At 36.6% G+C, this 26,643-nt stretch overlaps 3 protein-coding genes across 3 annotated transcripts in view; all 3 read right to left on the bottom strand.

Moving 5' to 3' along the window:
• Positions 1 to 756: 756 nt before the first annotated feature.
• Positions 757 to 6,525, bottom strand: wdr82 (WD repeat domain 82). The gene is made up of 9 exons (XM_079841408.1): positions 6,114 to 6,525; positions 5,259 to 5,356; positions 4,644 to 4,710; positions 4,459 to 4,558; positions 4,263 to 4,379; positions 4,014 to 4,169; positions 3,860 to 3,929; positions 3,622 to 3,764; positions 757 to 1,916 (listed from the first exon to the last, which is right to left on the bottom strand). The coding sequence occupies exons 1-9, from the start codon at positions 6,272 to 6,274 to the stop codon at positions 1,887 to 1,889; spliced, it is 942 nt and encodes a 313-aa protein (XP_079697534.1). The 5' UTR covers positions 6,275 to 6,525; the 3' UTR covers positions 757 to 1,886.
• Positions 6,526 to 7,866: 1,341 nt separating this feature from the next.
• Positions 7,867 to 11,872, bottom strand: cplane2 (ciliogenesis and planar polarity effector 2). The gene is made up of 5 exons (XM_079841409.1): positions 11,677 to 11,872; positions 11,372 to 11,524; positions 10,140 to 10,264; positions 9,910 to 10,046; positions 7,867 to 8,399 (listed from the first exon to the last, which is right to left on the bottom strand). Exons 1-5 carry the CDS (start codon positions 11,780 to 11,782, stop codon positions 8,162 to 8,164), a joined length of 759 nt encoding a protein of 252 aa, XP_079697535.1. The 5' UTR covers positions 11,783 to 11,872; the 3' UTR covers positions 7,867 to 8,161.
• Positions 11,873 to 14,674: 2,802 nt separating this feature from the next.
• cadpsb (Ca2+-dependent activator protein for secretion b) overlaps positions 14,675 to 26,643 on the bottom strand; it is a 99,326-nt gene continuing 87,357 nt past the window's right edge. Inside the window, exons 23-30 of the mRNA XM_079840185.1 lie at positions 24,879 to 25,034; positions 24,597 to 24,744; positions 24,057 to 24,131; positions 23,878 to 23,961; positions 23,694 to 23,726; positions 23,484 to 23,591; positions 17,050 to 17,154; positions 14,675 to 16,005 (exon numbers count right to left, since the gene is read on the bottom strand). Coding sequence (XP_079696311.1) covers positions 15,829 to 16,005; positions 17,050 to 17,154; positions 23,484 to 23,591; positions 23,694 to 23,726; positions 23,878 to 23,961; positions 24,057 to 24,131; positions 24,597 to 24,744; positions 24,879 to 25,034 — 886 coding nt within the window. The 3' untranslated portion in view covers positions 14,675 to 15,828. The remainder of the gene's footprint in view (positions 16,006 to 17,049; positions 17,155 to 23,483; positions 23,592 to 23,693; positions 23,727 to 23,877; positions 23,962 to 24,056; positions 24,132 to 24,596; positions 24,745 to 24,878; positions 25,035 to 26,643) is intronic.

Below are 26,643 nucleotides of genomic sequence, written 5' to 3' on the forward strand. Positions count from 1 at the left end.
TTTAATTGTGTGTGTTTATGTTTCTATATGTAGCCTATTCCCTCGGCAATGTTTGTTATTCGAGCATTCAAAATAAAATAATAAAACGGCATTTTCACACACTCATTCATGGAGACTTTAAAAAAAAGATAAATAACGTCGTTAAATCTAATTTTTCAACAAAATAATGTGTTAATAGACAGCAAGATGCTGTAAAGTCTTTTATTCAGGGAGATTGCCGTTCAAAGGGACAAACTCGTGTAGCCTACTGACGTAATTCCTAAATCTGACTCTTAACTAGTCTCTTTCTGGTAACCTGCATGTAGCCTACTGTAAAGTTATATAACGTTATAGACGGTTCACAGGCTTTCCATTAACATCGTATTATCTAGACATTTTCCTTTTAAAATTATAAACATTTATAACACTATAGGCTACTTAGCGTTAGTTATATTAGCTACCTTGGCACTAACAAACAAAACCTAGTTAACACTGCGAAGGTGATTCTAATAGGCCTACAAAGGCTGATGGTATGACAATACATTTTACATATTTATCACCAATCCCTTATATTTTTGCCTGAAAAGTAATTTTCACCACATTTCAAATTAAGTATTGTGCTTTTGAATAACATGGCCGAACCATCGTCTTGCAAGGTTAAATTATGTAGCCTATCCTAAATTCACATTTCAGCTTGATTGTAAATGACACAAAATCTGTTTAACAAGTAGGGCCTAATGACCTTTTCACAGCTGGTTCTTTAGTAACTGTTTTGTACACATTTTTAAAAACTCTTTATTGGGGCAAACATTATTCATATAAAATAAAAACCTCTTATTTCACTCTTCGTTATATTTTCACTTTTAAAAACACTAAAAAATTATATTATGACTTTCATAGTTTAAGATTGAAAGGCTGGGCTTTGGACATGGTAAACAAATTCTATACATAAAAGGAATTTGAAAATCAACAGAAAACAATAATAATACAGTCCTTTTAAACAGTTTGGAAGGCAGTTTTAATGCGACTTTCTTAAAAGAACAAAAGTTGAAGCCTGTTAACAAAACTAAACCCTGAGGAATTAAATTGCTAATGTTGATCATTCTGACAACTTAACTGAGAAAACTCATGAAAATGCCCATTCGGATGCAAAATAACCACTGGAAATATCTAATGAATTAAAAAGAAAACAGCTACAATGGCACAATCTTCATTTGAAGCATTGAATGAACTTGCGTTCTCCCACTTTCCACCCAAAACCAGAGAAAACACAACCGTTTCCTCGATAAGTGCAAAGTAACTTGAATAAAATCAAATTGACAGACGGGTGATTAATGGATATCGGTTATCCGATTTCTGTTTTATGAGCGATTCACAAAAATGCTGGTATTACAAAACTAAAGTATGTAAAACTGTAAAAGAATGGCATAAAAGCAAGTTTCACTCACAGACAAAAGTATATTCTTGTACAAACATCAAGCTTTGAGCATTAAATGTTGGAAAGGCTTCAAAACCATATCTTTGGACAGTTGTATAAACGTTTATTTTTTAAAAATGTATCATTGACATTTCTTCAGACTGCACAAGATACTAAATCTACATATACTGTGTTCTGCTATAGATTGATTAGCGAAGATCGGTTCTGCAGAAGTGTTTCACCTCACACAAGCCAATTTCATTGAGCACTGTTGCAAACTCAAACAAAACAAAAAATGTTAACAAATGACTTTACAATGTTTTACAAAAAGTTTTAATAATACAAATATAAAATGAACAAAGAAATACAACTTGGCATCAGGGCCAATTTATTTACAGTCCAAAAGTCCTAGGGTGAGCAAACCCATGTGTGCCAAGAGAAGGGTGAATGCTGCCGCCTGCTGGAAGAACATGACACTGACCGCTGCCCCTCAGTCGTCAATCGTGGGTAACCAGAACGCCTGTGGAAATGAGATTTAAAAGGACATATCAAGTTATTGTAAACTGGTCCACAGTGATTTGACTACTGCAGTATTTATGCAGTTATAACCAGGCCTGCAGGGGAATATGGCAGAGAAAACGGTGCAATTTGAACACCTATTTTTCCACGTTTTTAACAACCCCCAGGACTCAGGACCAATAGAGAAAAATGAAGACCACGAATCTGGAGTTAAGATTAATTAAAGAGAAATTTACAGAAGAATAGTTTGCAGTTTCATCAGCAGAAGCCAGCTTCAAGTCTCACAAGGAGTTCGTAGGCCGCGCTCCCTCTACCAGCCTCCCCGCCTCCACCTATCGTACATACAATTTCTGAAGTTATACTATTTTCAAGGTCTAACCACGTCATTACTGCCATGTGGATTATTCTGATTGGCTCAGAGAAAATGGACAGTCATGGTAAATTTCCACACATTGTCAGTTAATCAGATTCACGTGTCCATATATCACTTGTTGACGCTGGCAGGCGCCAGCTTGCCCAGAACAATAAGTCCACCCGTCTCTTAGGATGCCCTTAGTCCACATCCAATACTGATCTGTAAGACCGAATACTGCGCACATACACCGATAAACAATCTCTCTAAGGTTGGAGTTGGTTGAGCTCTGGTTCAGAGCAGAGAAAGTTTTCCAAAACAAACTGATAACATGTGCTTTTCTCTCAGTGAGAGAGACAGACAATAGTACAGACCATATTCATCTTGATTCTTTAGGGTTTCAGTAAGAGGAATATATAAAATAAAATGAAAGACAAATCCATTTTTCATCTCTGGAAGCCGGGCTAAATGAGCACTCCCTGTTACTACATTCCTGTCGAGTTAGAGGTGTGTGTGATGCCTCCAAAATCCAAACACACGACAACATGTTCTGAAATCAAGTGTTTTTGCGAAACATTTTGATTAATCAAAATCATAACTGGAAAGAATCATTAAAATCATAATTACAACACGGAAGGCGGTCGGCCGAAACTTTACTTTATAAAGTTTTAAATATGGATATTTTTCTTACACAAACGCATCGATTCACTTCAGAAGGCCTTTATTAACACCCCGGAGCCGTGTGGAGCACGTTATTCGACGGACATTGGCATTTTTTATGGACTTCAAAAACAGAGCAACAATGAATGCTATTATAATGCTTGGATTAGCCAGGAGTTTTGTAATATAACTCTGATTGTGTTCGTCTGAAAGAAGAATGTCATACACCTAGCATGAATTGAGGGTGAGTAAACCATGGGCTAATTTTCGTTTTTGGGTGAGCTAACCCTTTAACCTTTTTCAAAATACATTGTATTGTATACATTTTCTACTTGGTACTCCAAAGTTTTAAAAATACAGATAGTAAACATGACACGGACAACATGTAACATCTTAAAACATGTCATTGTGCTTAGTAATAGTTCAAATCTGACATGCATAACTGAATATAATGTGACTGATCAATGGTCCTGTCAGAGAGTGAATGTGGATTTTCCTTCAGCACGTCTCCTTCACTCATTCCGCCACGCTTCTCATTCATGTTGCAGTTGTTAAAGGGGATGTCTAATGCCATTTCATGCATTCTGACGTATTTACATTGTTAAAGAGTGGGATTCTCATGCTAAACATTGACCATTTCAAAAAACAAGTTTTTCTGTGCCAAATAAGTTTCTACCTTATAGTTAGGCCTTACCATGTTAGAGCACGCACTGGCAAAGGTCATGAATTTGGGGTTAAACTGCAGACAGGTGACAGGACCAGTGTGCTTCCCATCAAGAAGTGCTACTTTCATCCCACTCTCAGCATTCCACACATGGATCTTCCCATCCTCTGATCCTGAAAATCCAAATATTGAGGAGACAGGCATCACTTTCTGTAAACTCATCTCTAGTCCTCTCTCAATCCGTTGAGGAGCGTTGGTGAAGACTTACCGATCATGGCGAACTGAGAGTCTGGTGTGAAAGACGCCTCTAGAATGACACCTTTACTGTTGTTATAGCCCTGCAGTAAGGAAGAGGGACACTCCATGAGATGCTTAAACACAAACTTGGATGAGACCTATTCAAAACGAAACTCTTTTCTCACCCCAAATGAGTGGAGCACGGCTCCTTTGAAAGCATCCAGCACTTTGAGCGTTCCTCCATTGGTGGAGACCAGAATGAGCTTTCCGTCATTGCTGAACTTGAGACCTGTCCATTCGCATGTTCGCTCATATTGTAGTTTAAATGTGGCGAATGGGCCCTGAGGTAGGAGATACAAATGGATTAATTTTTACCAGTTAAAAGTAAGATAGCATTACTGCTTCTTTGATGAAATTGTATACAGTGTTACCACCTTATCAAAGGACCGTAGATCGTAAAGTTTGACCATCTCGGAGTTCACTCCCGCAGCAAAAATCAACCCCTCCGGATCAAAAGAACACACAGGTTTCCCTTGCAGGTGCATGAGACCCTGTGAACACAACCAAGATTAGAATCAAAAGGTAGACTAACAAGAAAAAAACCTACCCAAAATAAAAAATACTGCTTACCTGACAGTTAGGTGAGCGAAGGTCCCATAGGCGAATAGTTTTATCAAGTGAGCCAGAAATGAATGTGTCATCAACAGGAGACATAGACAGAGCAACAACCCTGAAATAGCATAAAATAAGCACTGTAACTCAAACGCCGATTATGAAACTAAGAATAGACATAATTTGATGTCACAGATCCTCACCTCTTATTGTGCCCAGGAAAGTAGCGAATGTACTTGTTGTCATGTAGGGACAGGTATCGTATAGTATCTGTAGAACCACATTGGTAGCGAGAAGAAAATATCAAATATCAAAGATGCAAAACAAGATTTTATGAGTGAATGTGTCAAATGTATGGTATACGGTGTCAGATGAACGGGCTCAACCCTGGGCAAGGCAGTAGTCTGTACAGTTAGCTCCTTAACAGGGCAGAATAACAGACCCTAAAAACTATACAAACAACTACCTCAACCCAGAGCAGGCACAGGTAGACAGCCTCACACAAACATCAGGAGGAAACCACTAATCCAACAACATCAAAAAAAAAAAAAAATGAAAGAATGAATAATATGACAAATTACTTTTTAGAGTTACACACATGCCATTGTAATCCCTCATCTAATATGAAGTCATAAAACTGCATGTAATTAGATAAATAAAAAATAATCTATTTTTGGTGAAATAATGCATATCACATTGCAGGAAAAAATAAGTAAAAAATGTATACTTTTGCATAAACGTCTGGATAGTATTAACAAACATGACCGGCATAGGAACTGTAAAAATATATCATACAGAGACTTTATAAAGAGTCCTACCATCAATCTTGTTAGAGCTGTAGACGACCGTGTTGGCGGCATGTGTGTATCTGATGAGATCCACCCCATACTTCTTACTGTAAAGCGTCCGTTTGGGTCTGATATAGAGGGCACAAGATGAAATAAATGAGATACTGTGGTTGCTTATTTAGATACATACAATGTATGTGTGTGTGTATATACACAGAACACGTCAGCTTAAACCAATATATTTGACTTTACAGTCACAAGGCGGGCATTTATCTCAGAAGGAGGCGTGGATGCTAACGGTTAGCACGCGACCTCTATAGACTGTACATTGATTGGATTCGTTTACGCGAATCGGTTCTTTCGAAGAGATCAAGTGATTCTTTTACGTCATTACTTGGTCCCTAACGTCCAAGCGCGGCATTTTACACTAAATCATTCCGAGTAAGCCATACCAGCGTTATTAACAACTGTTTGTATTACAAATGAACGTGGAAATTACATATCATTTGCATTTATAATAAGCTATACTGAATGCATATGAAAGACAACTGGATTTAGTCAATAGTATGCTGATAAAAATAAAAAAAAAAGGTGAGTCAGCGTACCGGTTCAACTGATTCATTGAAAAGATCCGACTCAAATAAGCGATCCATTCAAGAATTTGGACGTTGCTACTGTACATAAACACATCCATACCACACCATTTGCTAGTAACATTCATAAATCTCCTTCCTTACTACGGGAGTAGACGATCTTTATCTCTCACATATTTCACAGTAATGCGCCTGTAACCAGGATCAGCGTTTCAAAACCCCCAGTTTGGATAGAAACGGAACACAAGACGGTTGTTGGAAAATCACATTGCGAAATGTATAAGCGACTTACTTTCCCTCCTGGCAATCGTATAAGACAATCGAGTCATCATCGCTACTCGATATTACGGTTTCGCCGTTTGAACTGAAGTCAAAACAGTTGATTTTGTCCGAATTCTCTCGGAAAACCTTCGCAACCCTAAAACTCCGCAGCACATTGTCTGTGAGTTTCATTGTGGCCTTTCTGCCTGGCCAGGCGTTGGGAAGCGTCTAATTAAAACAGCGAGCAGATCTGGATCTTGTTAATCAGTGCTGTGGGTTACGAGTGTGTCGTAATATTATTTTTTTAAATGAAAATTGTTTTCAGAAGTGCATTTCTGTCACGTTAAAAAAGCCCGCCGACAGAATTCGTCAATGACCTGGGTTACGGAAGACGAGATGAAGCTAGAGGTAGTAAGGCGGTTTACAAAATGGCCACCACACCTGCGGACGTTTTAGAATAAAAGTCCCATATCGACTTCAGTTGAATGTCGAAGCGAGGGCCGAGGGGAAGATTTCTAATTTAGTTAGGGGTCTGTTTACTCTACCCTCTAATATTAACTTTCCAGCCCGTACAAAAAAAACGACAAGGGAACTTCTAGTTATTTAATATTGATATGACAGCTGTAATGAAGATGTGGAATTTCACATCGGCTCTCTGTTATGAATTTGTATTTGTTGCTAGGTTTTGTCTAATTTTATTCAGTCATGATCAAATCTCACATTTGTAATCTATCAATATGCTGTTTAGTTTTCCATTATAAAATGTTGTCCCAAATTTCTAGGGTAGACTATTCTCTAACAGACCATTTTAAATAAACAGAGTGCTGAACAGACAGAGGATATTATTATCATCCTACAAGATGAATCTCTTCTCTTTCATAGACTATATGATACATTCTGCACATAGACATCATACAAGCCTCACCCAAAACCAGCCAGTGGTATAAAAGTAGGCATTGCATTGTTCTATTTGATTACACTGAGAAAATGAGCATCACAAGCTTACCGATTACAAAGCAGACAAAAGCTTTTTTAAGTGAAGAGCTGGATTAAGTGTCCTTATCTTTGTTTCCTTTCTAACCAAACAAATCTACAATGGCAAGCGGTGATTCAAAGGTACGTTTTGTTAAAAATCTTTTTAAGTATTGCGTTTAGACCTCTGCAAATAATTTGTTCTAACACAATGAGCATATTAATATGAACTTAATAAAGAACTAACCATCAATATCTCTTTTTTAAAGGGGGAAATTTGCATTGTTGGAGATATTTATATATTCACAGTTAATGTCAGTGAGTTTGCACCAGAAGAAGTCATTGTAACCTCCACCAATAATTCAATACAAGTCTGTGCAGAAAAGGTAAGCAAAATAAACTGTAATGGCAATGGAAGTTTTCGCTCTAAAGCATTTTCTTTTAAAAAGGAAGATAATTTAGTATCGGATAGGAAATCTCTAAGCATGTTTTTGTTCTGAAGTGTTTGGTTTAATTTCTTTTTCCATCTTCCTACCTTATGAATCAGTTGGCATCAGATGGCACGATTATGGACACTGTTTGTCAGAAGTGCCAATTCCCTGCTGATGTGGATCCGATGTCAGTCACATCTTCTCTTGGGAAAGGTGGTTTGTTGAGTATTAAAGCCCAAAAACACACAGCAAAAGGCCCGGTTATCATGGATTCAACCAAAGAAGTGAAGACCTAATGCATGGATGTATGTTTGAGCATTTCTCCTTTAAATTCTACTTTAAATGTCATAATTTGGGTTAATAAACAAAAACAAAAATGTTACAAGGTTTATGACTTTAATATAATCTGAGGTTTATAAAGATATGCATATAACACTATTTTTGTTGCAGCGGTCCTGAAATAACAACCATTTAAAAGATTTCCTGACTCACAGATATTTGCACTTGTCAATTAACTGAAATGGCTATTTAAATTGTAGGGATTTAGAAACAAAACAAAACAAAAAAAATACTTAAAATAATTGGGTATAGTATTTTCATAGCAGCATAGTCCATCCATAAATGTTGCCTTATACTGACCAACACATGTGAAATTGATCTACAATACACATACAAGCTATACAATGATCTCTGAGCCCGTTTCTCTGAGAGCAGCCTGTGGGGAGATGGAGACAGAGGAAGCAGCCATACAGTCCTGGTGCCACAGATTTTCTGCAAGGGCATTTAGGAGGGGCGCTACTTCACCGAGCCCCGCACTCACATCACCTCCCACTCGGAAGACCGGAAGACCCCACACCTCTTGAAAATGTGTTATGTCACTCTCTGTCACGTCTGTGTGCATAAATAAGTCAAATCTTCACTGTTAAGGGCCATGACAATGTCACATAACAATATACCATTATGCTGTTACAACAACACAATGTTATTTTAGTATAATTGATTTTATTAATGTTTTTAATTGAACCCTATTTTTATTTTATTTTATATTTTCCATATTCATTTTAATTAAACTCAGGCCTGGTTTCACAGACAGGGCTTAGATTAAGTCAAAAAAATAGTTTTTAATAAATGTGCCTTAGAAAAAAAACATTACTGGTGTGCATATTTTAATGTCAGTGCAAGTTGCTTCCAGTTAAAATAGCTCAAACATGCATTTTAGTCTAAGTTCAAGTGTTAGTAATTTTGTTGTGCTTTTGTCATTTTTATTAATTTTTTAAAAATGTCTCTATAGTTTTTATTCATTTTAATTTCCATTTTAGTACATTATTGCCCAGTTTCGCAGACAAGGCTTAAGTCTAGTTCCTATTGTTTCCACCGCAGAATAAAAAAGGTAATTGTGTCTTTTTATCTCACAATTCTGACTTTTTCTCTCAGAATTGCGTGATATAAAGTCGCAATTCTCACTTTATAACATACAATTCTGAGAAAAAAAAGTCAGAATTGTAAGATAATATATCACTTTATATCACAAAATTCTGACTTTATGACACGCGATTCAGACTTTATACCACAAAATGATGACTTTTTGACACGCGATTCTGACTTTATATCACAAAATTATGACTTTATTACACACAATTGCGAGTTATAGGCCTATTGTCAGAATTGTGAGATACAAACTAAGATAAAATATAAAAATTTTACCAATTACCAATTATTTTCTTTATTGTGTGTGCCTGAAACAAGCTTCCAAGTCACAGACTCAAATTTATGTTTGAGCTGTCTTAACTGAAAGCAACTTTCACTGATATATCTTAAGGGTTAGTTCAGCCAAAAATGAAAATTAGCCCATGATTTACTCACCCTCAAGTCATCCTAGGTGTATATGACTTTCTACTTTCAGACGAATAAAATCAGTTATATTAAAAAATGTCCTGAATTGTTGGGTCATTTTTGAAGTCCATAAAAGTGCATCTATCATCATATAACTGCTCCACACGGCTCCAGGGGGTTAATAAAGGCCTTCTGAAGCAAAGTGGCGCGTTTGTGTAAGAAAAATATCCATATTTGAAACTTTATAGACTAAAATAACTAGCTTCCGATAATGAAAGAAGAATGTCATATACGCCTAGGGTGGCTTGAGGGTGAGTTAATCATGGGCTAATTTTCATTTTAGGGTGAACTAACCCTTTAAAATATGTCAGTGCCATTGTTTTGACTCAAGATGCACACAAGTAACTTCTTTTCTAAGGCACATTTAAAAAAGTTACTTAAATGTCCTTTTAAATTTAATTTAAAGCCTAATCCCTGGCTTATTCTATATCCTGTCTGTGAAACCAGGCTAAGTACATTATTTTTTAGTACATTATATTATATTTTATTTGAGTAAATATTTATATTTTTTTTTTTATAGCTGAAGGATACTTGGTGCCAACCACCAATTTAACCACTCGATCTGAAGATTCTGTGATCCGTGATATCTGATTTGAAAGATCATCAAAGGAGCCACGATCAGTGAAGGAGAACAGGAAAAGGATGGCATCCACCTGTTCCTTACATGACTGAAGAGAAAAGATTGAAAACATGTGAAACATCACAGCCTATATTAAAATGTGAAACAGAATTTGTAGCATTTGGGAATGTAAGATGCTCACCGGTAACATGTGGTCAAATCTTCGCATGGCACTTTCCCCACAGTCCCAAAGCTCAAAGCGGAAAAACAGCACACGGCCACTGTCCTTTAGTCTCACTGGCCAGAAGACCACTGTTGTCTCTATGCCTACAGGAATCCATGACAGGCAATGATCACTTTTATTGATGCGTACTGACACCATCTGGTGTGGATGGAAAGCAGCACACTGTAACGCCAAAGCTTTATATTACCTATGCCATTGTAGACATTCCAATGCCGTATTAACAAGCATATTTGTCATCATCCATTATTAATTTAATCCACCATCTCAAGGCAACCATGAGCGGGCCATAGATGCCACATTTGACCACTAATGAAATGGGATAACCTTTCACAGGTGAGAATGAGCTGGTTTGTGATTTTATATTTATTAACTCAATTTACATCATTCAGTCCTCTTTAACAGAGGTGCAGAAGATGGTAAGTAGTATCATACTTTTTATTCATATTTTTTAGGCATATTATAGCAAAGACTTTATATACAGTCTTAAAGGGATTTTGATATGTTCACCCAGAAAGAAGGCACAATATGAGAGTGTAAAAAAAAAAATCTGAAATTGAAGGTAATGTCTCAATTCAACCCCGTCACACTATTCTCAACCTTGTCACACTAATATTTTTGGGGAAAATATAGGGAAGACAATTAAAAATTAAGGCATTTCTTGCTGATTACCACCTGACATGTTAAAGACTACAATAAAAGAGTAGTTTTAGTTAAGTTTGTTTTTTGTTTTGTTGCAAAAATAAAGAGACCACAGACACAATTAGTCTATAATTCACATAAAGTCCCATAAAAATATGAAAATATTGACATTTTACATTAGTAGTCATTAAATTGTTAGGAGGGACACATTAGTAGGTAAATGTTTGTTTTAGAATTTATTTTGTGTAAAATTCTTTTTAAACAAATTTCATTTAGTCCGTTACGGGGTTGAGATTAAAAGGTGTTTAAATCTGAAGAAACAAAATGACAATAATAAAACGTGTAGGGTATTTAGAAAATGAATAATGTTATGCAAGTTAGTAAAAAAAAAAAAAAAAGACCGAATCCCATTAATGACCCATATCTATGGAAAGGGCGACCCTGATTTTAAGTTTAAATATTTTTAAACGAATTCATTAAAAGTAGGCCTACTATGGATTTATTGAGGTCAATTTAATCACAAACTACTTTAAATGTGCTGGTTTGTTTACCTGTGGTCTCATAATGCATTTTGGGGAGATCGAGGCCAGCGAGACGGGCAGCAAGAGCACTCTTCCCGACTCCAGTTTTACCCGAGATAAGAACCTTGTAGCGAACGATGTCCACATTCATATGAGGAGGCATCATCGGCGCCTCCAAGAGCCCTTCACAATATATTAAAAACACTTCATTTATAAAGAATTTCATACGTCAGTTATAAATAATTTAGATATTCTTTTCCCAAATTAACAAAATAAGAAATACCAGACCCAAGGTACAGACGCCCAACTGCTGTATCCATGGTAATCATCCTTACCAAACTTTCGCCGTGTCTTCTTGTGCAGTATTTTGCTGAAAAATTCTCTGCTGTCTGCACAGCGGTGCCAATCCGACACGAATATGGATCCAGGTGGGATAGCCATTTTAATTTAGCTAAAGTAGGTAAACGAAGAGACTTGTGCTTTATATTATGATATCAAGTAACTTATTCTGGGCGAACGTGAAGCCAACTAGGTTAAACGTCAAGATAATACGTCAAAATAAAAGTCCATTATCCAATGGGGGAAAAAACATAGGAAAATATAGCTGCAAGCAGCCATTATCGGGGCCAAGCGCAAAGAAGAAGACAAGACATGCCAAAATGGCTGGCGGTGACAGATCAACTGCAGCAATGAGCAATAAAGACCTATTAAGGTGATTTTAGGGAAAATATATTATAAATACAGTCGATAATAATGATTTAATGATTTATCACTTTCAACCAATAGGCAGCACAGTTACGAAATTAATGTGGTGTGGTCAGAATAAGGGAACAATGACACATGCAAAGTTTGGTGTCAATATGTCAAAGCAGGGTGTCAATATTTTATATCATTGCAGAGATATAGCCACAAGAGGCCATTTCATTATGGACCACATGGCGGTGCTATTTTGAAACCTTTTAAGTACCTTAAAGGCATGGTGCTGATGGCACATACCCAGTTTCGTAATGATACACCAATTAATTTGTAAAGTATAGCATTTTATATCATAATACTGCATTGTAGTCAATGGGAATTTCATGTTTTGTTCTATTATAGCGCCACCAAGAGGCACAATCCTACCATTTTTTATGTGTCCTCAGAGTGAGCCCATTCATGTGTGTGCCATTTTTGGTGAAAATATATCTCATTTCGTTTTAGAGTTATAGACATTTATATAAAAAAACACATGAAAAATGACTGACACCTGACTTCGATTGGATTTTACTCCCCTTTACTATCAATATTTTGACATTTGGCCATTAGCGTATAGCTATCGACCTATGTTTTCGAACTTCTTACGCTGGTTTCGTCTCGATTGGAATAGCGGTTTCGAAGATATCAGCTAATGTTTTTAAAGCGCTAAATTACAACGCTGCACAAACCATATGGTGAAACCTGGCAAGTCTGGTATCGTTGGACTCGGCAAGGATTCAGGAGACAAAAAAAGTTACTCCCATGAAAATAAGTCAATCACACCCAAAGTTATAAGTATTTGAAAAAAAAATCCACTAGGTGGCGCTGTTTCAAAACTTCTTGGGCTCCTTCAGGGCATCGTGCTGATGACCCAAACCGAGTTTCGTAACAAACCGTTCATGCGTTTCTAAAATATTATGATTTTTGGACAAACGGTTAAAAAGTTATAAGCAAAAACAGCCATTTTTTTGTATCTCCGGACCAGTAGGTGGCGCTGCGCCGAAACGCTGCATGTTGCCTCAAGTCATGCTTGTGATGACATGTACCAAGTTTGGTTTAAATACGATAAAGCGTTGCGGCGATATAGCCTTATGAGTATTTTTGCAGGCGTTACGTAAAATTTGTTTGCGCGTTTATCAAAAACGATTTGACGAATCAACTTTTTTTGCAAGATTTTTTGTCAGCATGGTCTGAAGATGATCTGGTTCAATTTTCGTGCAAATCGGATGAACCGTCTAGGACGAGTTCGCAAAAGTAGGTTTTTCGGAAAATCCAAAATGGCGGGAACATTTTTATTGGGTGAAATAGAATTGTCTTGAGCCAAGGAATCAGAGGAAAAAAGCATAACATGAGAATGAGTCAAACTTTTGACTGGTGGTGGCGCTAGAGAGATTGAGTTAGAGACTCCAAATTTGCTATGGTGACATTTCAGACTGTCCTCTATCTGTGTGCCAAATTTCACAACTTTTTACCATACCGTTCTATGGGCTGCCATAGACTTCAATGGCGGAAGAAGAAGAAGAAGAAGAAGCAGAATAATAATAAGAACAGGAACGATTTGAATAGGTGCCTTCGCACCTTCGGTGCTTGGCCCCTAAAAAGTACATTTTAGTTTAACCTGTTAACTGTCTCCCCCTTTTTGAAAATAGACGTGAAAATGCATTATCCTACTTTAAATGGTTATTCATGAATTCTTTGGAATACATACTGTTGATCTAGAAAAAGTGTGGGGGGGAAATGTAATACAAAATATATATTTAAAAAATATTTTTTTTAAACATTTTTATTTTATACAAAATATAGGCCTATATTTAGAAAAATAATCTGGACCCTAAAAAAAACAAAACAAAACAAAGAAAAACAATGTCTAACCAAACTGTGTTCCAAATTTGAAGAATGATTTTGTTTAGGCGCTAGAAACGCCATCTTTAATGGGAATGAGTGAGGGATAGACATCTTCAGTGTGTTGTAGCCTACTGTTATTTGATGTTTTTGGATTGTTCTGCTGACGAAACACTGAAAAATTTATATTTCCAAGAAATTTCAGTAGCCTATAGCCTATAAAAACTCCAAACAACATGAGCAAGTGATCTAGGAGAATTAGGTACACAGCTTCTTCTTTTTGAATTTTTTTTACTGCGGGTGCCATAAACTATCTATCCCTCACAGCCTCGCTTTCATACCTGTCATCATGGCACTTCTCAGAATCACAAGGACTATACCAAAAATAGCCACCGGTGACACCCACATTGCATTGATTTTTTTTATGTGTTCTCCTGTCACAAATTGTCACTTCTATCACAGTTCACCAACACGGAACCATTCTCAGAGCTTTCCAACGATATGTTTTAGACAATAAAAGATTAAATGATAAAATCGTGCATTCAATTCTGTAACATGACAAGGGTAAATGCACTGTCCAATTACAAAACGGGTTTCACAGGTTGATGAATAGGCCTATGTGATACAAAAACAAATACAACCAATACAAACGGGCCAATTAGGAGGTTGTCTAATAAAATGGGTCACTGAATGTAAATATTGCATTCAGACATTCAAACCTGAAATTCATCTGAAAACAAACAAAATCCACAGTTAAATTAGTACATCATGTTATCTTTATTGAGAGGCCACAGCTCTTGCATATTACAACTGTTGGCTTTGATAAGGCAAACGCAAGAATGAATCCACCAGCTAATTGACACAGAAAAACAAAAAAGCTTTTGGAGAAGGTGGATCCCACAGGCATGCAGCAATGGCTCAGAATGCAATGTACAGCATCATATATACAAAAACAATAGTGAGACCCCAAAAATGGCACATAGCAATTTCAACAGATCTACATAAAGAGAATGGCTTTAATTGGACACACAAACTTAAAAAAGAGAGAGAGAGAAATAGATAGAGAGAGCCTCTGTAAAAGTGAAACTGAAGCAAAAATATAGCCGTTTTTGTAATCTAATTAAAAGACGTCTCCAATGAGATATCAAAATGGAGGTATGACAATATTGCATTTCTAGAATACCAATTCATTTTCATTTTCATATGCCTGTGAGACGATGGCTAGTTGGATATTTGCAACGTAGGGCCACAGAGCCTCGACACAAATAAGGAAAAAAGTACAATGGAAGTGTGCAGACACAGAAGACATTTACAGTTAACAGTTTTGAACTGAAATACAGAGGTTCATTTTTAGTTTTGAAGCAGTTGGCATCCACTTTAAAAACAGACAAGACAAAGAAAAGGGTCCATACACTCATCTTCACAACAATGTACCATTAATGTATGTAAGATACGTCAAAGAAGCGCCATATATGTTATCGCATAGGACAGGGACACACCTAATAATCTCACTCGACATTATCAAACAAATGGTACTCCATATTGCTTAGGAACACATAGAAACAAATTCCTCAAATAAATGAGTTGGAAAAATTGGTGCTAGTTTGTTGTTCTTTATTATGATATGACACAGCTAAAATGGCCAATCATGGTCTTTGCAACGTTCTTTTAACTCTTTAGTACAATTAATAGATTTTTATTGTTTTTTTTAGCTTCGTTTGTGGGTAATTCGAGCTGATGAGGGGAAATCCTAGAGTGGCTAACTGGGTAATCAGAGTTGTTACATGCATCTTACGTTATCAGGCTAAGTTTAAAGTGTTGGGGTAGGGTAGGGTAGGGTAGGGTTGGGTTGGATTGGATTGATGGGTCAGGTTCAGGGTGCTGGGGGTGGCACCGGATGGCTCGATGCTCTAATCGTCCTCCTCGTCTTCCTCGTCGCTGTCCTTCATCGAGATGCCCGCCATGCCGCCCTCCCTGACAGAGGCAGTGGCTTCCTCCAGGGTCAGCCGGTTCCGTACCGTATCGTACGACTTGCTGTTCAGTGTAGAGTCAAGAACGCCTTGCAGCCTAAAATCTCGGTATTTTTTCTACAAGAATGACAGATATCAGCCGGCATTGTACCTTCTTCTTTTTTTTCTTCTTCTCAGTACTTATTTGCCCCTGAATGCTAAATAATACCCATATGTCAAACAAGACCAGAAAAAAATTGCAAGATTTGAAAATTCTACACAATACCAATAAATAGCTGATATTATCATTCTATACTATTTTGTCTAAATTCGTTCATTTAAAATTAATCACTTTAAATGCTGCAAGTGAATCTAGGAAGCACAACATTATAATGTACAGTATGAAAAATGGATTCGCAGTGTTATTAAATTACTATTAAGCTTAACTTTAAGTCAGTGTTAGACATCAGCAAAGGTAATCCAAAAAGAGAGGGAATGAACATGCATAAATTGATATCTAATATAGCGAATATTCAATAAATCTACATTTAAAACTCAGCCAATGAATGATATGGAACCAATATTGTTTCTAAATTAATTTTAAATGAGTTTTCCTTTTAAATGCTGCAAGTGAATTTAGAAGCACAAAATGATATGTACAGCATGGACAATGGATGTTCATGTTGAGATTTGCAGTGTTATTAAATTATACTGAGCTTAACTTTGAATGTTAGATGTGTCAATATGGGAAATGAGCATGCATAATTTAATAATAATAATATCGCAATAATATCGCATAGCACATTTCCAATAGAACTAAATAAAATAAAAAAGTAAATAGAGGAAGCACAATATTAAGATTGACAGTATGAAAAAATGTATGTTCACGTTGAGATTTCCAGTGTTATTAAGTTAAAATTGTGCTGCAAAGGTAATCTAAATGTAAAAACAGGGGAAATGAGCATGCATAATTTAATATCTAATATTATATAGCGAATATCCAGTAGACCTAAATTAAAAAACACGGCCAATTAACGATATGGGACCAATATTGTGCATCCCTAAGCGAGACCTAAACCACAGATGAAATCTAAAACAAGACAATGTGGTTTTACCTTGACTAGAATCTTATCACTCCAGCTTCAGAGCATAAACAATTCCATGTATGTTAGAAAGAAATACCTTTACAATCCTGATGAGGATTTTGAGTTGATAGACATGAAGCTGTTGTTCCATGCGCTCAGTCAGCCAGGTCGCCAGCAGATTCATAGTGGCTGTATACCATTGCTGCAAAGCACAAAAACACAGCATTCTCCAGCAAAACACAGACAGACAAACAAACGCATGCAAAAGACCAGCAAGTGTAGACATACAGTTACAGCCACACAGGCAGACATAAGTAATCGAACAAAACACGTTACGCACCCCATTCATACACACACACACACATCTGATAACAACATTTACAGGATCACACCCTCACTTAGAACCAAGGTTAGTCAGACAATTTGAAATTAATTTCAAGAGCCAGCAGTACGACCATCTGAAAAAATAAATCATGCATTAGAAAACTGCATAATTAATAATTAAACAATTACTTAATCTGCCCTACATTTACCGCTTAGCCTGTAAGGTTCAAACGACTGCTTAAATAAAAGCCTTATTCAAATCAAAAGTCTTTAGCCTTAGAAAGCAAAACGAGCAGAAAATAAATGATTCAATTCAATGCTTTCCCCCCTTTCACCATTAATCATACTTAATGTTATAAAACAGCACTTGTGTATGAATGACTGTAAATTGAAAAGTTTAAAGAACCCAAAAGCAATTCCCCAAGATGCAAAAAACAAAACAAAATTAATGCAACCACAATCAGAATTCTCCGAAACAAACTAATAAAAAAAGTGAGAATACGGCACTTGCAGGCAAAAGTGTTGTACTGTTATCTTAAACCATGTTTATCTTTATGTAAATCGCTAAATCTGAGAACCATGCATGTTCAGAATGACCTAAATGCTTTGTAGTTCCAAGAGAACAGCACACGTGTGGTTCAATGAATGATGTAAACTATCTAGAAGAGTAAGTGCTGTATCCTACTTTATATGAATAGATCAATCTGGGAATTTTGAAGTGGGCTATTATCAGTTCTCAAGAGGTACAAATAGCCTTCACTGTTTAACGGAAGGCTTGCCAATTCATCTTTAAGTTTATAGGTATTGTACACGTGATTGCTTGATATGTGATCGTGTGGATTAAATCCGATTTCTTCTTGAATTAGGGTCATTTGATTGGCGATTTCTTGGTTTTGGCCTGTCCACTTCAAAGAGGTGACTGGTCGGAGCGTGCAGTGCATGCAGAGAGTGCAGGAGAGTGTACAGGGCTGAGAGCTGTGTGTGTTTTGTGCATGAGGTGGGATTTTTAGGAGGTGGGTCATGCTAGAAGATGTACACAGGAAGATTATTTGATTAGAACTCATGCCACTCGACAGAATGTGATCAAACATCAGGACATTTAGAGATAAGTTCCACTTTGTCCTAGAAGGAATGCAGAATGATTCAGGATGCTGTCTTAGGGTTAGGATAACGTGAGTACAAAGTGTTTAGAGAGGGAGAATGTAATGTAAATGAAATAACAGACATACAGAAATGTAGTTGCATGCAACCAAAATCTGTAAGACAAGTTGCATAATAGAAAAGAAAAGAAAAAAACACCACAGTTCCCCATTCAGACCATTATACTAAGAGAGATATATTCAGCTTGTAAGATAGAGGGTTGTAGATCACGTTGATGTTCTAGTCCCAAGATATGGGATTTTTTTATTTGACTATTTTTCCTCAACAAGCCACGCAATTTTATCATTCATGTCCATACACTGAAAAAAAAAATGTAGTGTAGGATTTACATTGAAACATGTTTCACTGAGAAATAGAGGGTATGCACGTGATGTCACCGTTGGCCGTTACTGTGGTTACGCCCACTGAGTGGCAAAAACACTGAGCGACAACATTGGTTTTTCACATTTATGGGAAAGGGCTTTGAGATTGACTGTACAAATAGATTTGTCAAGAAATCTGACGTATATTTTTTTACAGAAAAGAGAAGAAAATGGATTGCTGCAATTCATAGAAACAACTGGACTGCAGGCAGCGAAACGCGTATTTGCATTTATCATTCTGTGTCAATATGTTGAATTTTGGGGTAAAATCATAACCTATATATTGTACTGACAACTCATCAGTTAAATATTTACCATCTTATATTCTGCATGATTTGATGTTTTTAAACAAGCACTGACAAAAACTAAAAATTTTAGGGCTGGAAGAAATGACTATATATATGTATATATAACATTGATATAAGTGATCACCTGGATTTAGACCTACCTATATTGTATTTATATAAAGCATTCACAGGTAAATTTGCTTTATGGATTTCCCCAGCTTTGAAATCAGGCTCATATAAATGTCAGGAAACACGATTCCGGGCTGCATGTCAATATCAATGGATCACTGGATGTTGGGCAAGTTGTAAGGAACACTATATGGAGTCCAAACTTTAGTTTAAACATATACTCGTTTGTTTTACTCAGGTTTTTCGCAGTTTCCCCTATTAAATCCATTCATGCAGCAGCTCTTTTGCCACCCAGTCCGTATTCCGGCAGGAAAGTGACGTCAATTCATAGCCTCTATTGCTAATTTCACTGAATTAAACATGACATTTTGAAGGAGAATGACTGAAATAGCATTTTCTTGTAAAACGTATTATAATAATACTTATTTACAACTTCGAAAAAATCTATTTATACAGTGTAGCACAAATTATGTTTACGTAAACTTTAAGTTATATACACTTTGAGTTACAAATGCTTAAAATGTAACACTTTGGGTAAGTGGTTTGTTAAAAAATCTAATCCTGAATAATGAAAGAATTAGCATTTAATAGTGTCTAATCAATCCTGGTAATTGTTTTTGACGTATAGCCCTCAGCTGAATATGCCTTTGACAACTGACCTCATAAAACCCCACTGAACCTTACAAAATCCCACAGTTTCAGTCTGTTTGACGCAAATGTTTAAGCCAGAATTCACTTAAAGCAAACTGGAATGACTCAGTGAATCATTACATTCACAAAACATGCATGCATTCTGTTCTTGCCATTAAAATGTTCAGTATCAATTGTTACTAGATGGCAGCTGCCATTCTAGATTTTACTATTTTAATAATTGCTTATGATTTCATGCCTCTAAGCCTTTCACTGATGATGACTAGTTTGGACAGAATACTTGGGAGGACATTTTAACATGGCCAGACTGAAACTATAGAGCAAAAACAGGAGGAATTATGCCAGATTCATTGTGGGTCTTTGAGGTTGGATGTTAGATGCATTATTACAAACTTAGTGTGGAGAAAAATAAATAATGCACATAACAAGCACTACATTTTAAATACAAAAGGCAGATCAACAGGCATGCATAAGATGTGTGTCACAAATGTTCCAAACACAAGCAAGTAAAGCCGCAAAAAGCTACGCAATACACTTCTTAACAGTCAAACAGACACTCATACGCACATACACACTTTTTTCCCACAATATTCTGCTACATACGACTCATTACAGTATGGTATGATACACAAATAAATGTTCAGACGCACATTTATACTGGAAACAAAACAGAAAACGAAATAATAACAATAATCCCTTACACACACTCGCGTATCCAAAACAACAACTGGCCCACACATCTGTTACATTTCTAAAATATATAAACACACATGTATGCCATTGTGTAACGAAGACACATGTTCACAAAATCACAAAGGATTATTTTTCTAAATCGAACAGTGCTCTCTTCTCTAAAATTAGGGCTGTCAATCAATTACAAATTTTAATCGAATTAATAACATTCACTGATTTAGATGCAAATTAATATTTGCTGAGAAAGGTCGCCAAATAAAGTTAATTAAAGCAGTGGGGAATTGTTTTTTTGGAGTTGCAAAAAAACATTAAACTGACATTATAAGCTTGAATTGCTTTGATGGTTTAAAAATCCCTTATTTCTGCATCGGTTAAAGTACTATTATTTAAATATTTTTTATTAATAACATAATTTTTATATTATTAAATAATAATAAATGAAAATGAATATGCCCTCTTATTTCTCTATGCTTTCAGGGCTTGACATTAACAACCGCCAACCTGCCATTTGCGGGTGGATTTCAGCTGTGGCGTGTAACACAGTCACTTCCACTAGCCACTTTGGCAGGTTGAATTTTATTGTAGTCTTCTCAAAAGGTTGCACATTATAACTGCGCAATATTGCGCAAAATAAAGCAAAGTTGGCTTGACGTTGGACATTCGATATTTGTGATTTTAGGGATCGTCTCTAAAGTTACATACAACATTGGTATACACGTTTCTAACTTCAATAGCATTTGGAGAGGATGACTCTTACAGTCATAAAACCAACTGTAAAGTGTTCATCTAGGTGTCAGGTATGATGCACACTTTTTAGATTATTGATATTTAATTAAATAAACTGTTAAATCACATGAAAATATGTATTTCACTGGGTACTGTATGGGCTCATACACAAAATATGCTAGATTTAAATATATCATAGATGATAAAACACTAGGGGTGTAACGATTCGTTTTAACAACGATTCGATTCGTATCACGATTTGAGGTTGTCGATACGATTCAAGGACGATTTTGGTTCATTTAGAACGATACGATCCGAAACGATTCAGTGACCTGAAATCGATTCAGTAACTTTTTAGCCAAAAATTGTGTGATATCTGGATACTGGTCAGTGCAGGTGAAGTTTCCTAGATTCCTGTTGTTTCTTGTAAGGGAATCAGGTATCAATTAATTATGGATATAAACAAACAAGTAAACAACAATTAATGGCAAATGCATTCAAATTTTATTTGAATAAAGTGCAACCAACAGTTTAGGTTGAATTAACAGGAAGTTAACCTTTTCTGCTCTCATTTTCAATATTCAATACATTTTCAATAAAAGCACAGTAAGTGCAACCAACATTTCAACAGTAGGTTAACCTGCTACTTCTGCTTTTGTTATCCAACATACTAATATTACAATATTAATATCAAAGATAAAGTGCAACTAACTTCTCTTCAGGTTTAATTAATAGTAGGTGTACCTGTTACTTTTGCTGTTGTTTTTCAACATTAAAATAATACAAATACAATATTAATATCAAAAATAAAGTGCAACCAACATTTCTTCAGTTTGAATAAACTGGCTGAACCTGCTACTACTCTCAGTTTAATAAACAAACAATATTTAACAAAAGATAAAATGTAACCAACTACTCTTCAATGACTCTACATATTTCTTTTTCAAAAATATCAACATGATCTGACCGCAGAACACTTCTCTGTGTGTTCACTATGTTGCCAGCAGTACTAAAAACTCGCTCTGCTGGCACACTGGTCCCAGGAATGCAAAGGTAACATTTAGCAAGGGTTGAAAGTACAGGTAACACGTTACTAACTTAGCTCTTTCTCCTGGTGACTTGATAATTTCTCGCTGGTTGGCTTCTCCTCTGCCATACGCCATGCTGTTTTGTTTTCTTAGCGCTGCTGCTGGTGCGTGCGTTGCGATGATGTCACAGATAGGCAGACTGAATCGAGTAACGTTTAACGCCTTTATCATTAAAAGTGCTAAGAAAAAACATCCATTTAAAGTCTGACGTGCTTAAATCCAATGCGTTATTTCCTATGATCGATACAATCGATTGATTACCTTTTAAAACGATGTTAGATCGATATATGTCGTCCGGAAGGCCAACTTGCCGAGCACAGATCGATGTAGTTAGATCGTAGGAAAATAAATCGATACATCGATGTAGTAGATGAATCGTTACACCCCTATAAAACACTGATCTATCATTGATGGAGAATAAATTATATTTACACCAAAAAATACTTTTTTTTCAGACTGTTAGTGTATCTCTGTCGAGAATAGATGAAGGAGCTTTACACGCAATCTTATCAGAACTAAATAGACCTATTTTCATACATTTCATGTAGACTTGATATGGGTGTGTACAGTGGTCATTTACATATAGCTAACAACAAAATTGTGGCCTGTGAAAATGCTGAGTGGCTAGTAACTTTGGAAAACCACTAGCCACAGTGGCTGGTGGTCAAAAAAGTCAATGTCAAGCCCTGCTAATATATATTTAAAAAAAACTGTGTGTAATGTCACATTTTGGGGATTTAAATAAATTTCACACGTTTGAGAGCACTGTCATATAAATAATCCACTTGGTGACACTTTGCCTCTTAAACAAGAAACTGCTGTGAGCATAAAGTCCAACGAACGTTAGCTAAGACAACACCAGAGCACAAAGGTCCAATGCATCGTGGCTAATGAAACACCAGAGCACAGAGAGCTGGAACAGGAAGTCACAGCAATGAGACATTAGGGAGCTGACTGAAAGCTTCAGGTCATGATTGGCCTTATGTGTCTGGATGTAAGGTCTCCAGGCTCGGCACTCAAAATGTGACTTATCCCTCATATGCCCCATTGTTTTGCCACATTTTGGATGGGCCCTCCTGTTAGGCACGGAGGCTACGGCATCTTACTTACATCAAATAATCTCTCTATATACACCTCCTCATTGACCTTATCTCTCAGAATGTCCTGAGAGTGACGGACAAAGGTCACATAGCCATCCGCGACGTCCATCCCTGGTTTCTGTGAAAGGGGGTCGTAAAGAGAAAAAGTTAGTTTTGCAGAAAATAGATTTGAAAAAAGGAGCAATATCACTGAAGGCATGTTGCATTTTTTTATACTCACAGGGACATCCACATATTTTGATGCTGCTTTCACCTGAAATGAATAAAAAGTCCCTTCAAGGTGCAAATAAGTTTAACACCTAAAGACATTTTCAGACAGTATATACAGTAAAGCTCAGTACCACTGTCATATTGAGATACAGAAAGAAAAATTACTAGAGGAATATGAAAGAGATCATTCTTACCGTGAAGGAGAGGAAGGAGGAGAAGAGGGTTCCCTCATCATACCTGGAGATCTTGGCAAGTACGCTCTCCAGAATGATCACAAACTGTTCAGATGGCACAAAACCAATAACACAATGACCAAACAATTCAACCATACTCGTACCAATCCAGTAATGTCAGCCATTTTCTCAAAACGTACCTTTGCCACCAAAAAAGAAATCATGTCTTTTACACTCTCTTCAATAAGTTCATCGATTTGAGAGTGGTACTGTTTCTAAAAGGTGGAGACAGATTTAAATACTTAGACAAGCTTACACAGTGCATATATAAATCCTGTGTTCACTGTACAGCTGTTTGAACCAAAGATAATTCTATATACTGTAGAAATAGAATGGTCCACTCCAGATTTATCTTAAAGGTGCAGACGCCTACGACTAAATCCATGCTTGTATGTCACAAAATATACTGGTTTATACATTAAAACATGCAGCCTTGCAAAAGAAATACTAACTAATTGGGTTGACCAAACATGAAATTGTAATTAATGGAGAACAAAATATGGTTTCTCTCATAGTTTTTTAAATATATTGTACAATTCTTTTGGAAAAGAACATATTCTTTACAAACTTCTGATTCTATGAAAGTATTCTCATAAACAACTGAATAACGTTATTAAATCGCAGAAAAAGTTTCTGGCATGCCCGAGGCATTTCTATCACAACAACCAGAAAAAGTTTACCTCCTGGCCCATTTCCATGGCACACAGTTTAGCAGACTGGTCCTTGGCGTCCACCATCACATTGAACATGGTGCATAAGGACAGTGGGATGCGGAAGTCTGTGGAACGGCTGCTTTTGGTCAGCTTCGATTCAAACGCTGACTTGGTGCTGTTGACCAGCAAAGGGTGTGAAATAGATGAGTCATCTTGCATTAAATCTCATTCATATCTAAAAGACGTTTTAAATCTTCATGTGTACCATCAATCATTTTGAGTCTGTTTAGTTACGAGATACTATTTTACCGTTTAACGCTCGTCTCAATCATGTCACTTGACATGAGCTTCATACGGTTATCCAGGTGTTTGGCAAACTCTTCTTCGGGCCAATGCAGGTCCCTGATGAAGGTCTGTAGGGCATCCAACTTCCAGAACAAATCTTCTGATGTTCCTGAGCCATTGCTGCCAGGTATAGTAAGACATTAGATGTCAAGAGTTCAAGATATTCAGGTATTAAGGAAGATGCAGAGTATCTAAGACTTTAAGATCGCTTTATTTTAGCCATACACCAATTGGCAGTCCTAAAGTTTGACCCTCAGAAATGGAACGAGTCATCACAGGGATTGCACAATCAGTGCATGGCAAAATAAAAGATAGGTGTGTTTACGAAACACATCAATAACCTCACATTTTTGCGTGGTTATTAAACCTTGTAGAGCTGACCGAAATTCATGCATCGTTTGCTCTGTCAACTTGCTCTAAAGGAGAGGGGTCTGGGAATGTCATGGTGAGAGAAGGCTTGCACAGGTACAGTTGCAAACTAACAGACGTTAAGCAAGATGGTGCTTTAAGATGAAGCCAATGCTCTTAATGGCATCTTGGTTACCTAGTAGGAGAATCAATACTCCTTGGGGTTAATGTTAAAGACGTCTCGCAATATAATTCTCAGAGAGCTGAACCCAAAATGGATGCCATTCCAAAATGGATGCAAATCATGCCATTCCAAATTCATGACTTCCTTGGAACACAAACGATAATATTTTGAAATAATGAAAGTCAATGGGGTCTAAAACATGAGTTTCATTGTGTTGACAAAAAAAAAAAGGTTTGGAAGTACATGAAGAGAGTAAATAATTTTTCATTTTTGGCTGAACTATACATTTAAGCCAAAATATTAAAGTAGGTAAAAGGCTCTCTCTCACCACCCATGCCCACCAAGACTAAAGGAGCTCCCAAGATCAAAGCACACCATGCAGTCGACTCTGAGGACGCTGCCATCCTGAGTAGAAAGATGTGTTGTAAAAGGCCAGGGAAGAGTTAAAACATAAGAGTGAATCATGCTGCTATCTTGGTTAAGTTCAAGAAATGTAGAAATGTAATTTTAATTTCAATTCTAAAATGGGTATGATTCAGCGATCCACTGTAAATGTGATGGCGTTCTAGTGTATTTGTTGAAAAAGAAGCCCACTCTGATGTTTAAACTCTTTGGGTGTTAGTTTCTCCTGCCTTGGATGCCAGCTGCACTGAAGTAACGTCTACTTCAGAGCATCAGCTACCAACGCAGTGACAGAGCTACGACCAGGCAGGGAGTTCCACCAACCCACACCCACTGGTACCTTCCACACAGAACAAAACCTAATGTCTCTTAACTATGTAGAACACCTTTCTGTCTCAGCTATTCTCAAGGGAACATTTTTCTTACCATTGACATTCTCATGATTCTACCAGTACTTCTGAATAAAGAATTAACAAAACCTAATGTTCCACTTTTAGAAATCACTTACTAAAAGAGAATAAAATCGTAGCTAAATATTGGCTACAATGGGCCCTATTTTAACGATCTGAGCTCATGGTCTGAAGCGCATGGCGCAGGTGCACTTATGGCGTTTCTGAATCCACTTTTGCTAGTTTAACAATGGAAAAAATGGTCTGCGCAAAGCGCGTGGTCCAAAAGGGTTGTACCTAGTCTATTAATGAGTCATGGGTGTGTTGAACACTTCTCCAGAGAGGAATCATTTTATTTTTTAATATTTAAAAATGTTTGTGTGCTGCTGCGCGTCGCTGTGTGTGT

The sequence above is a fragment of the Gobio gobio genome (genome assembly GCF_949357685.1).
Source record: "Gobio gobio genome assembly, chromosome: 17".
Classification (NCBI taxonomy): domain Eukaryota; kingdom Metazoa; phylum Chordata; class Actinopteri; order Cypriniformes; family Gobionidae; genus Gobio; species Gobio gobio.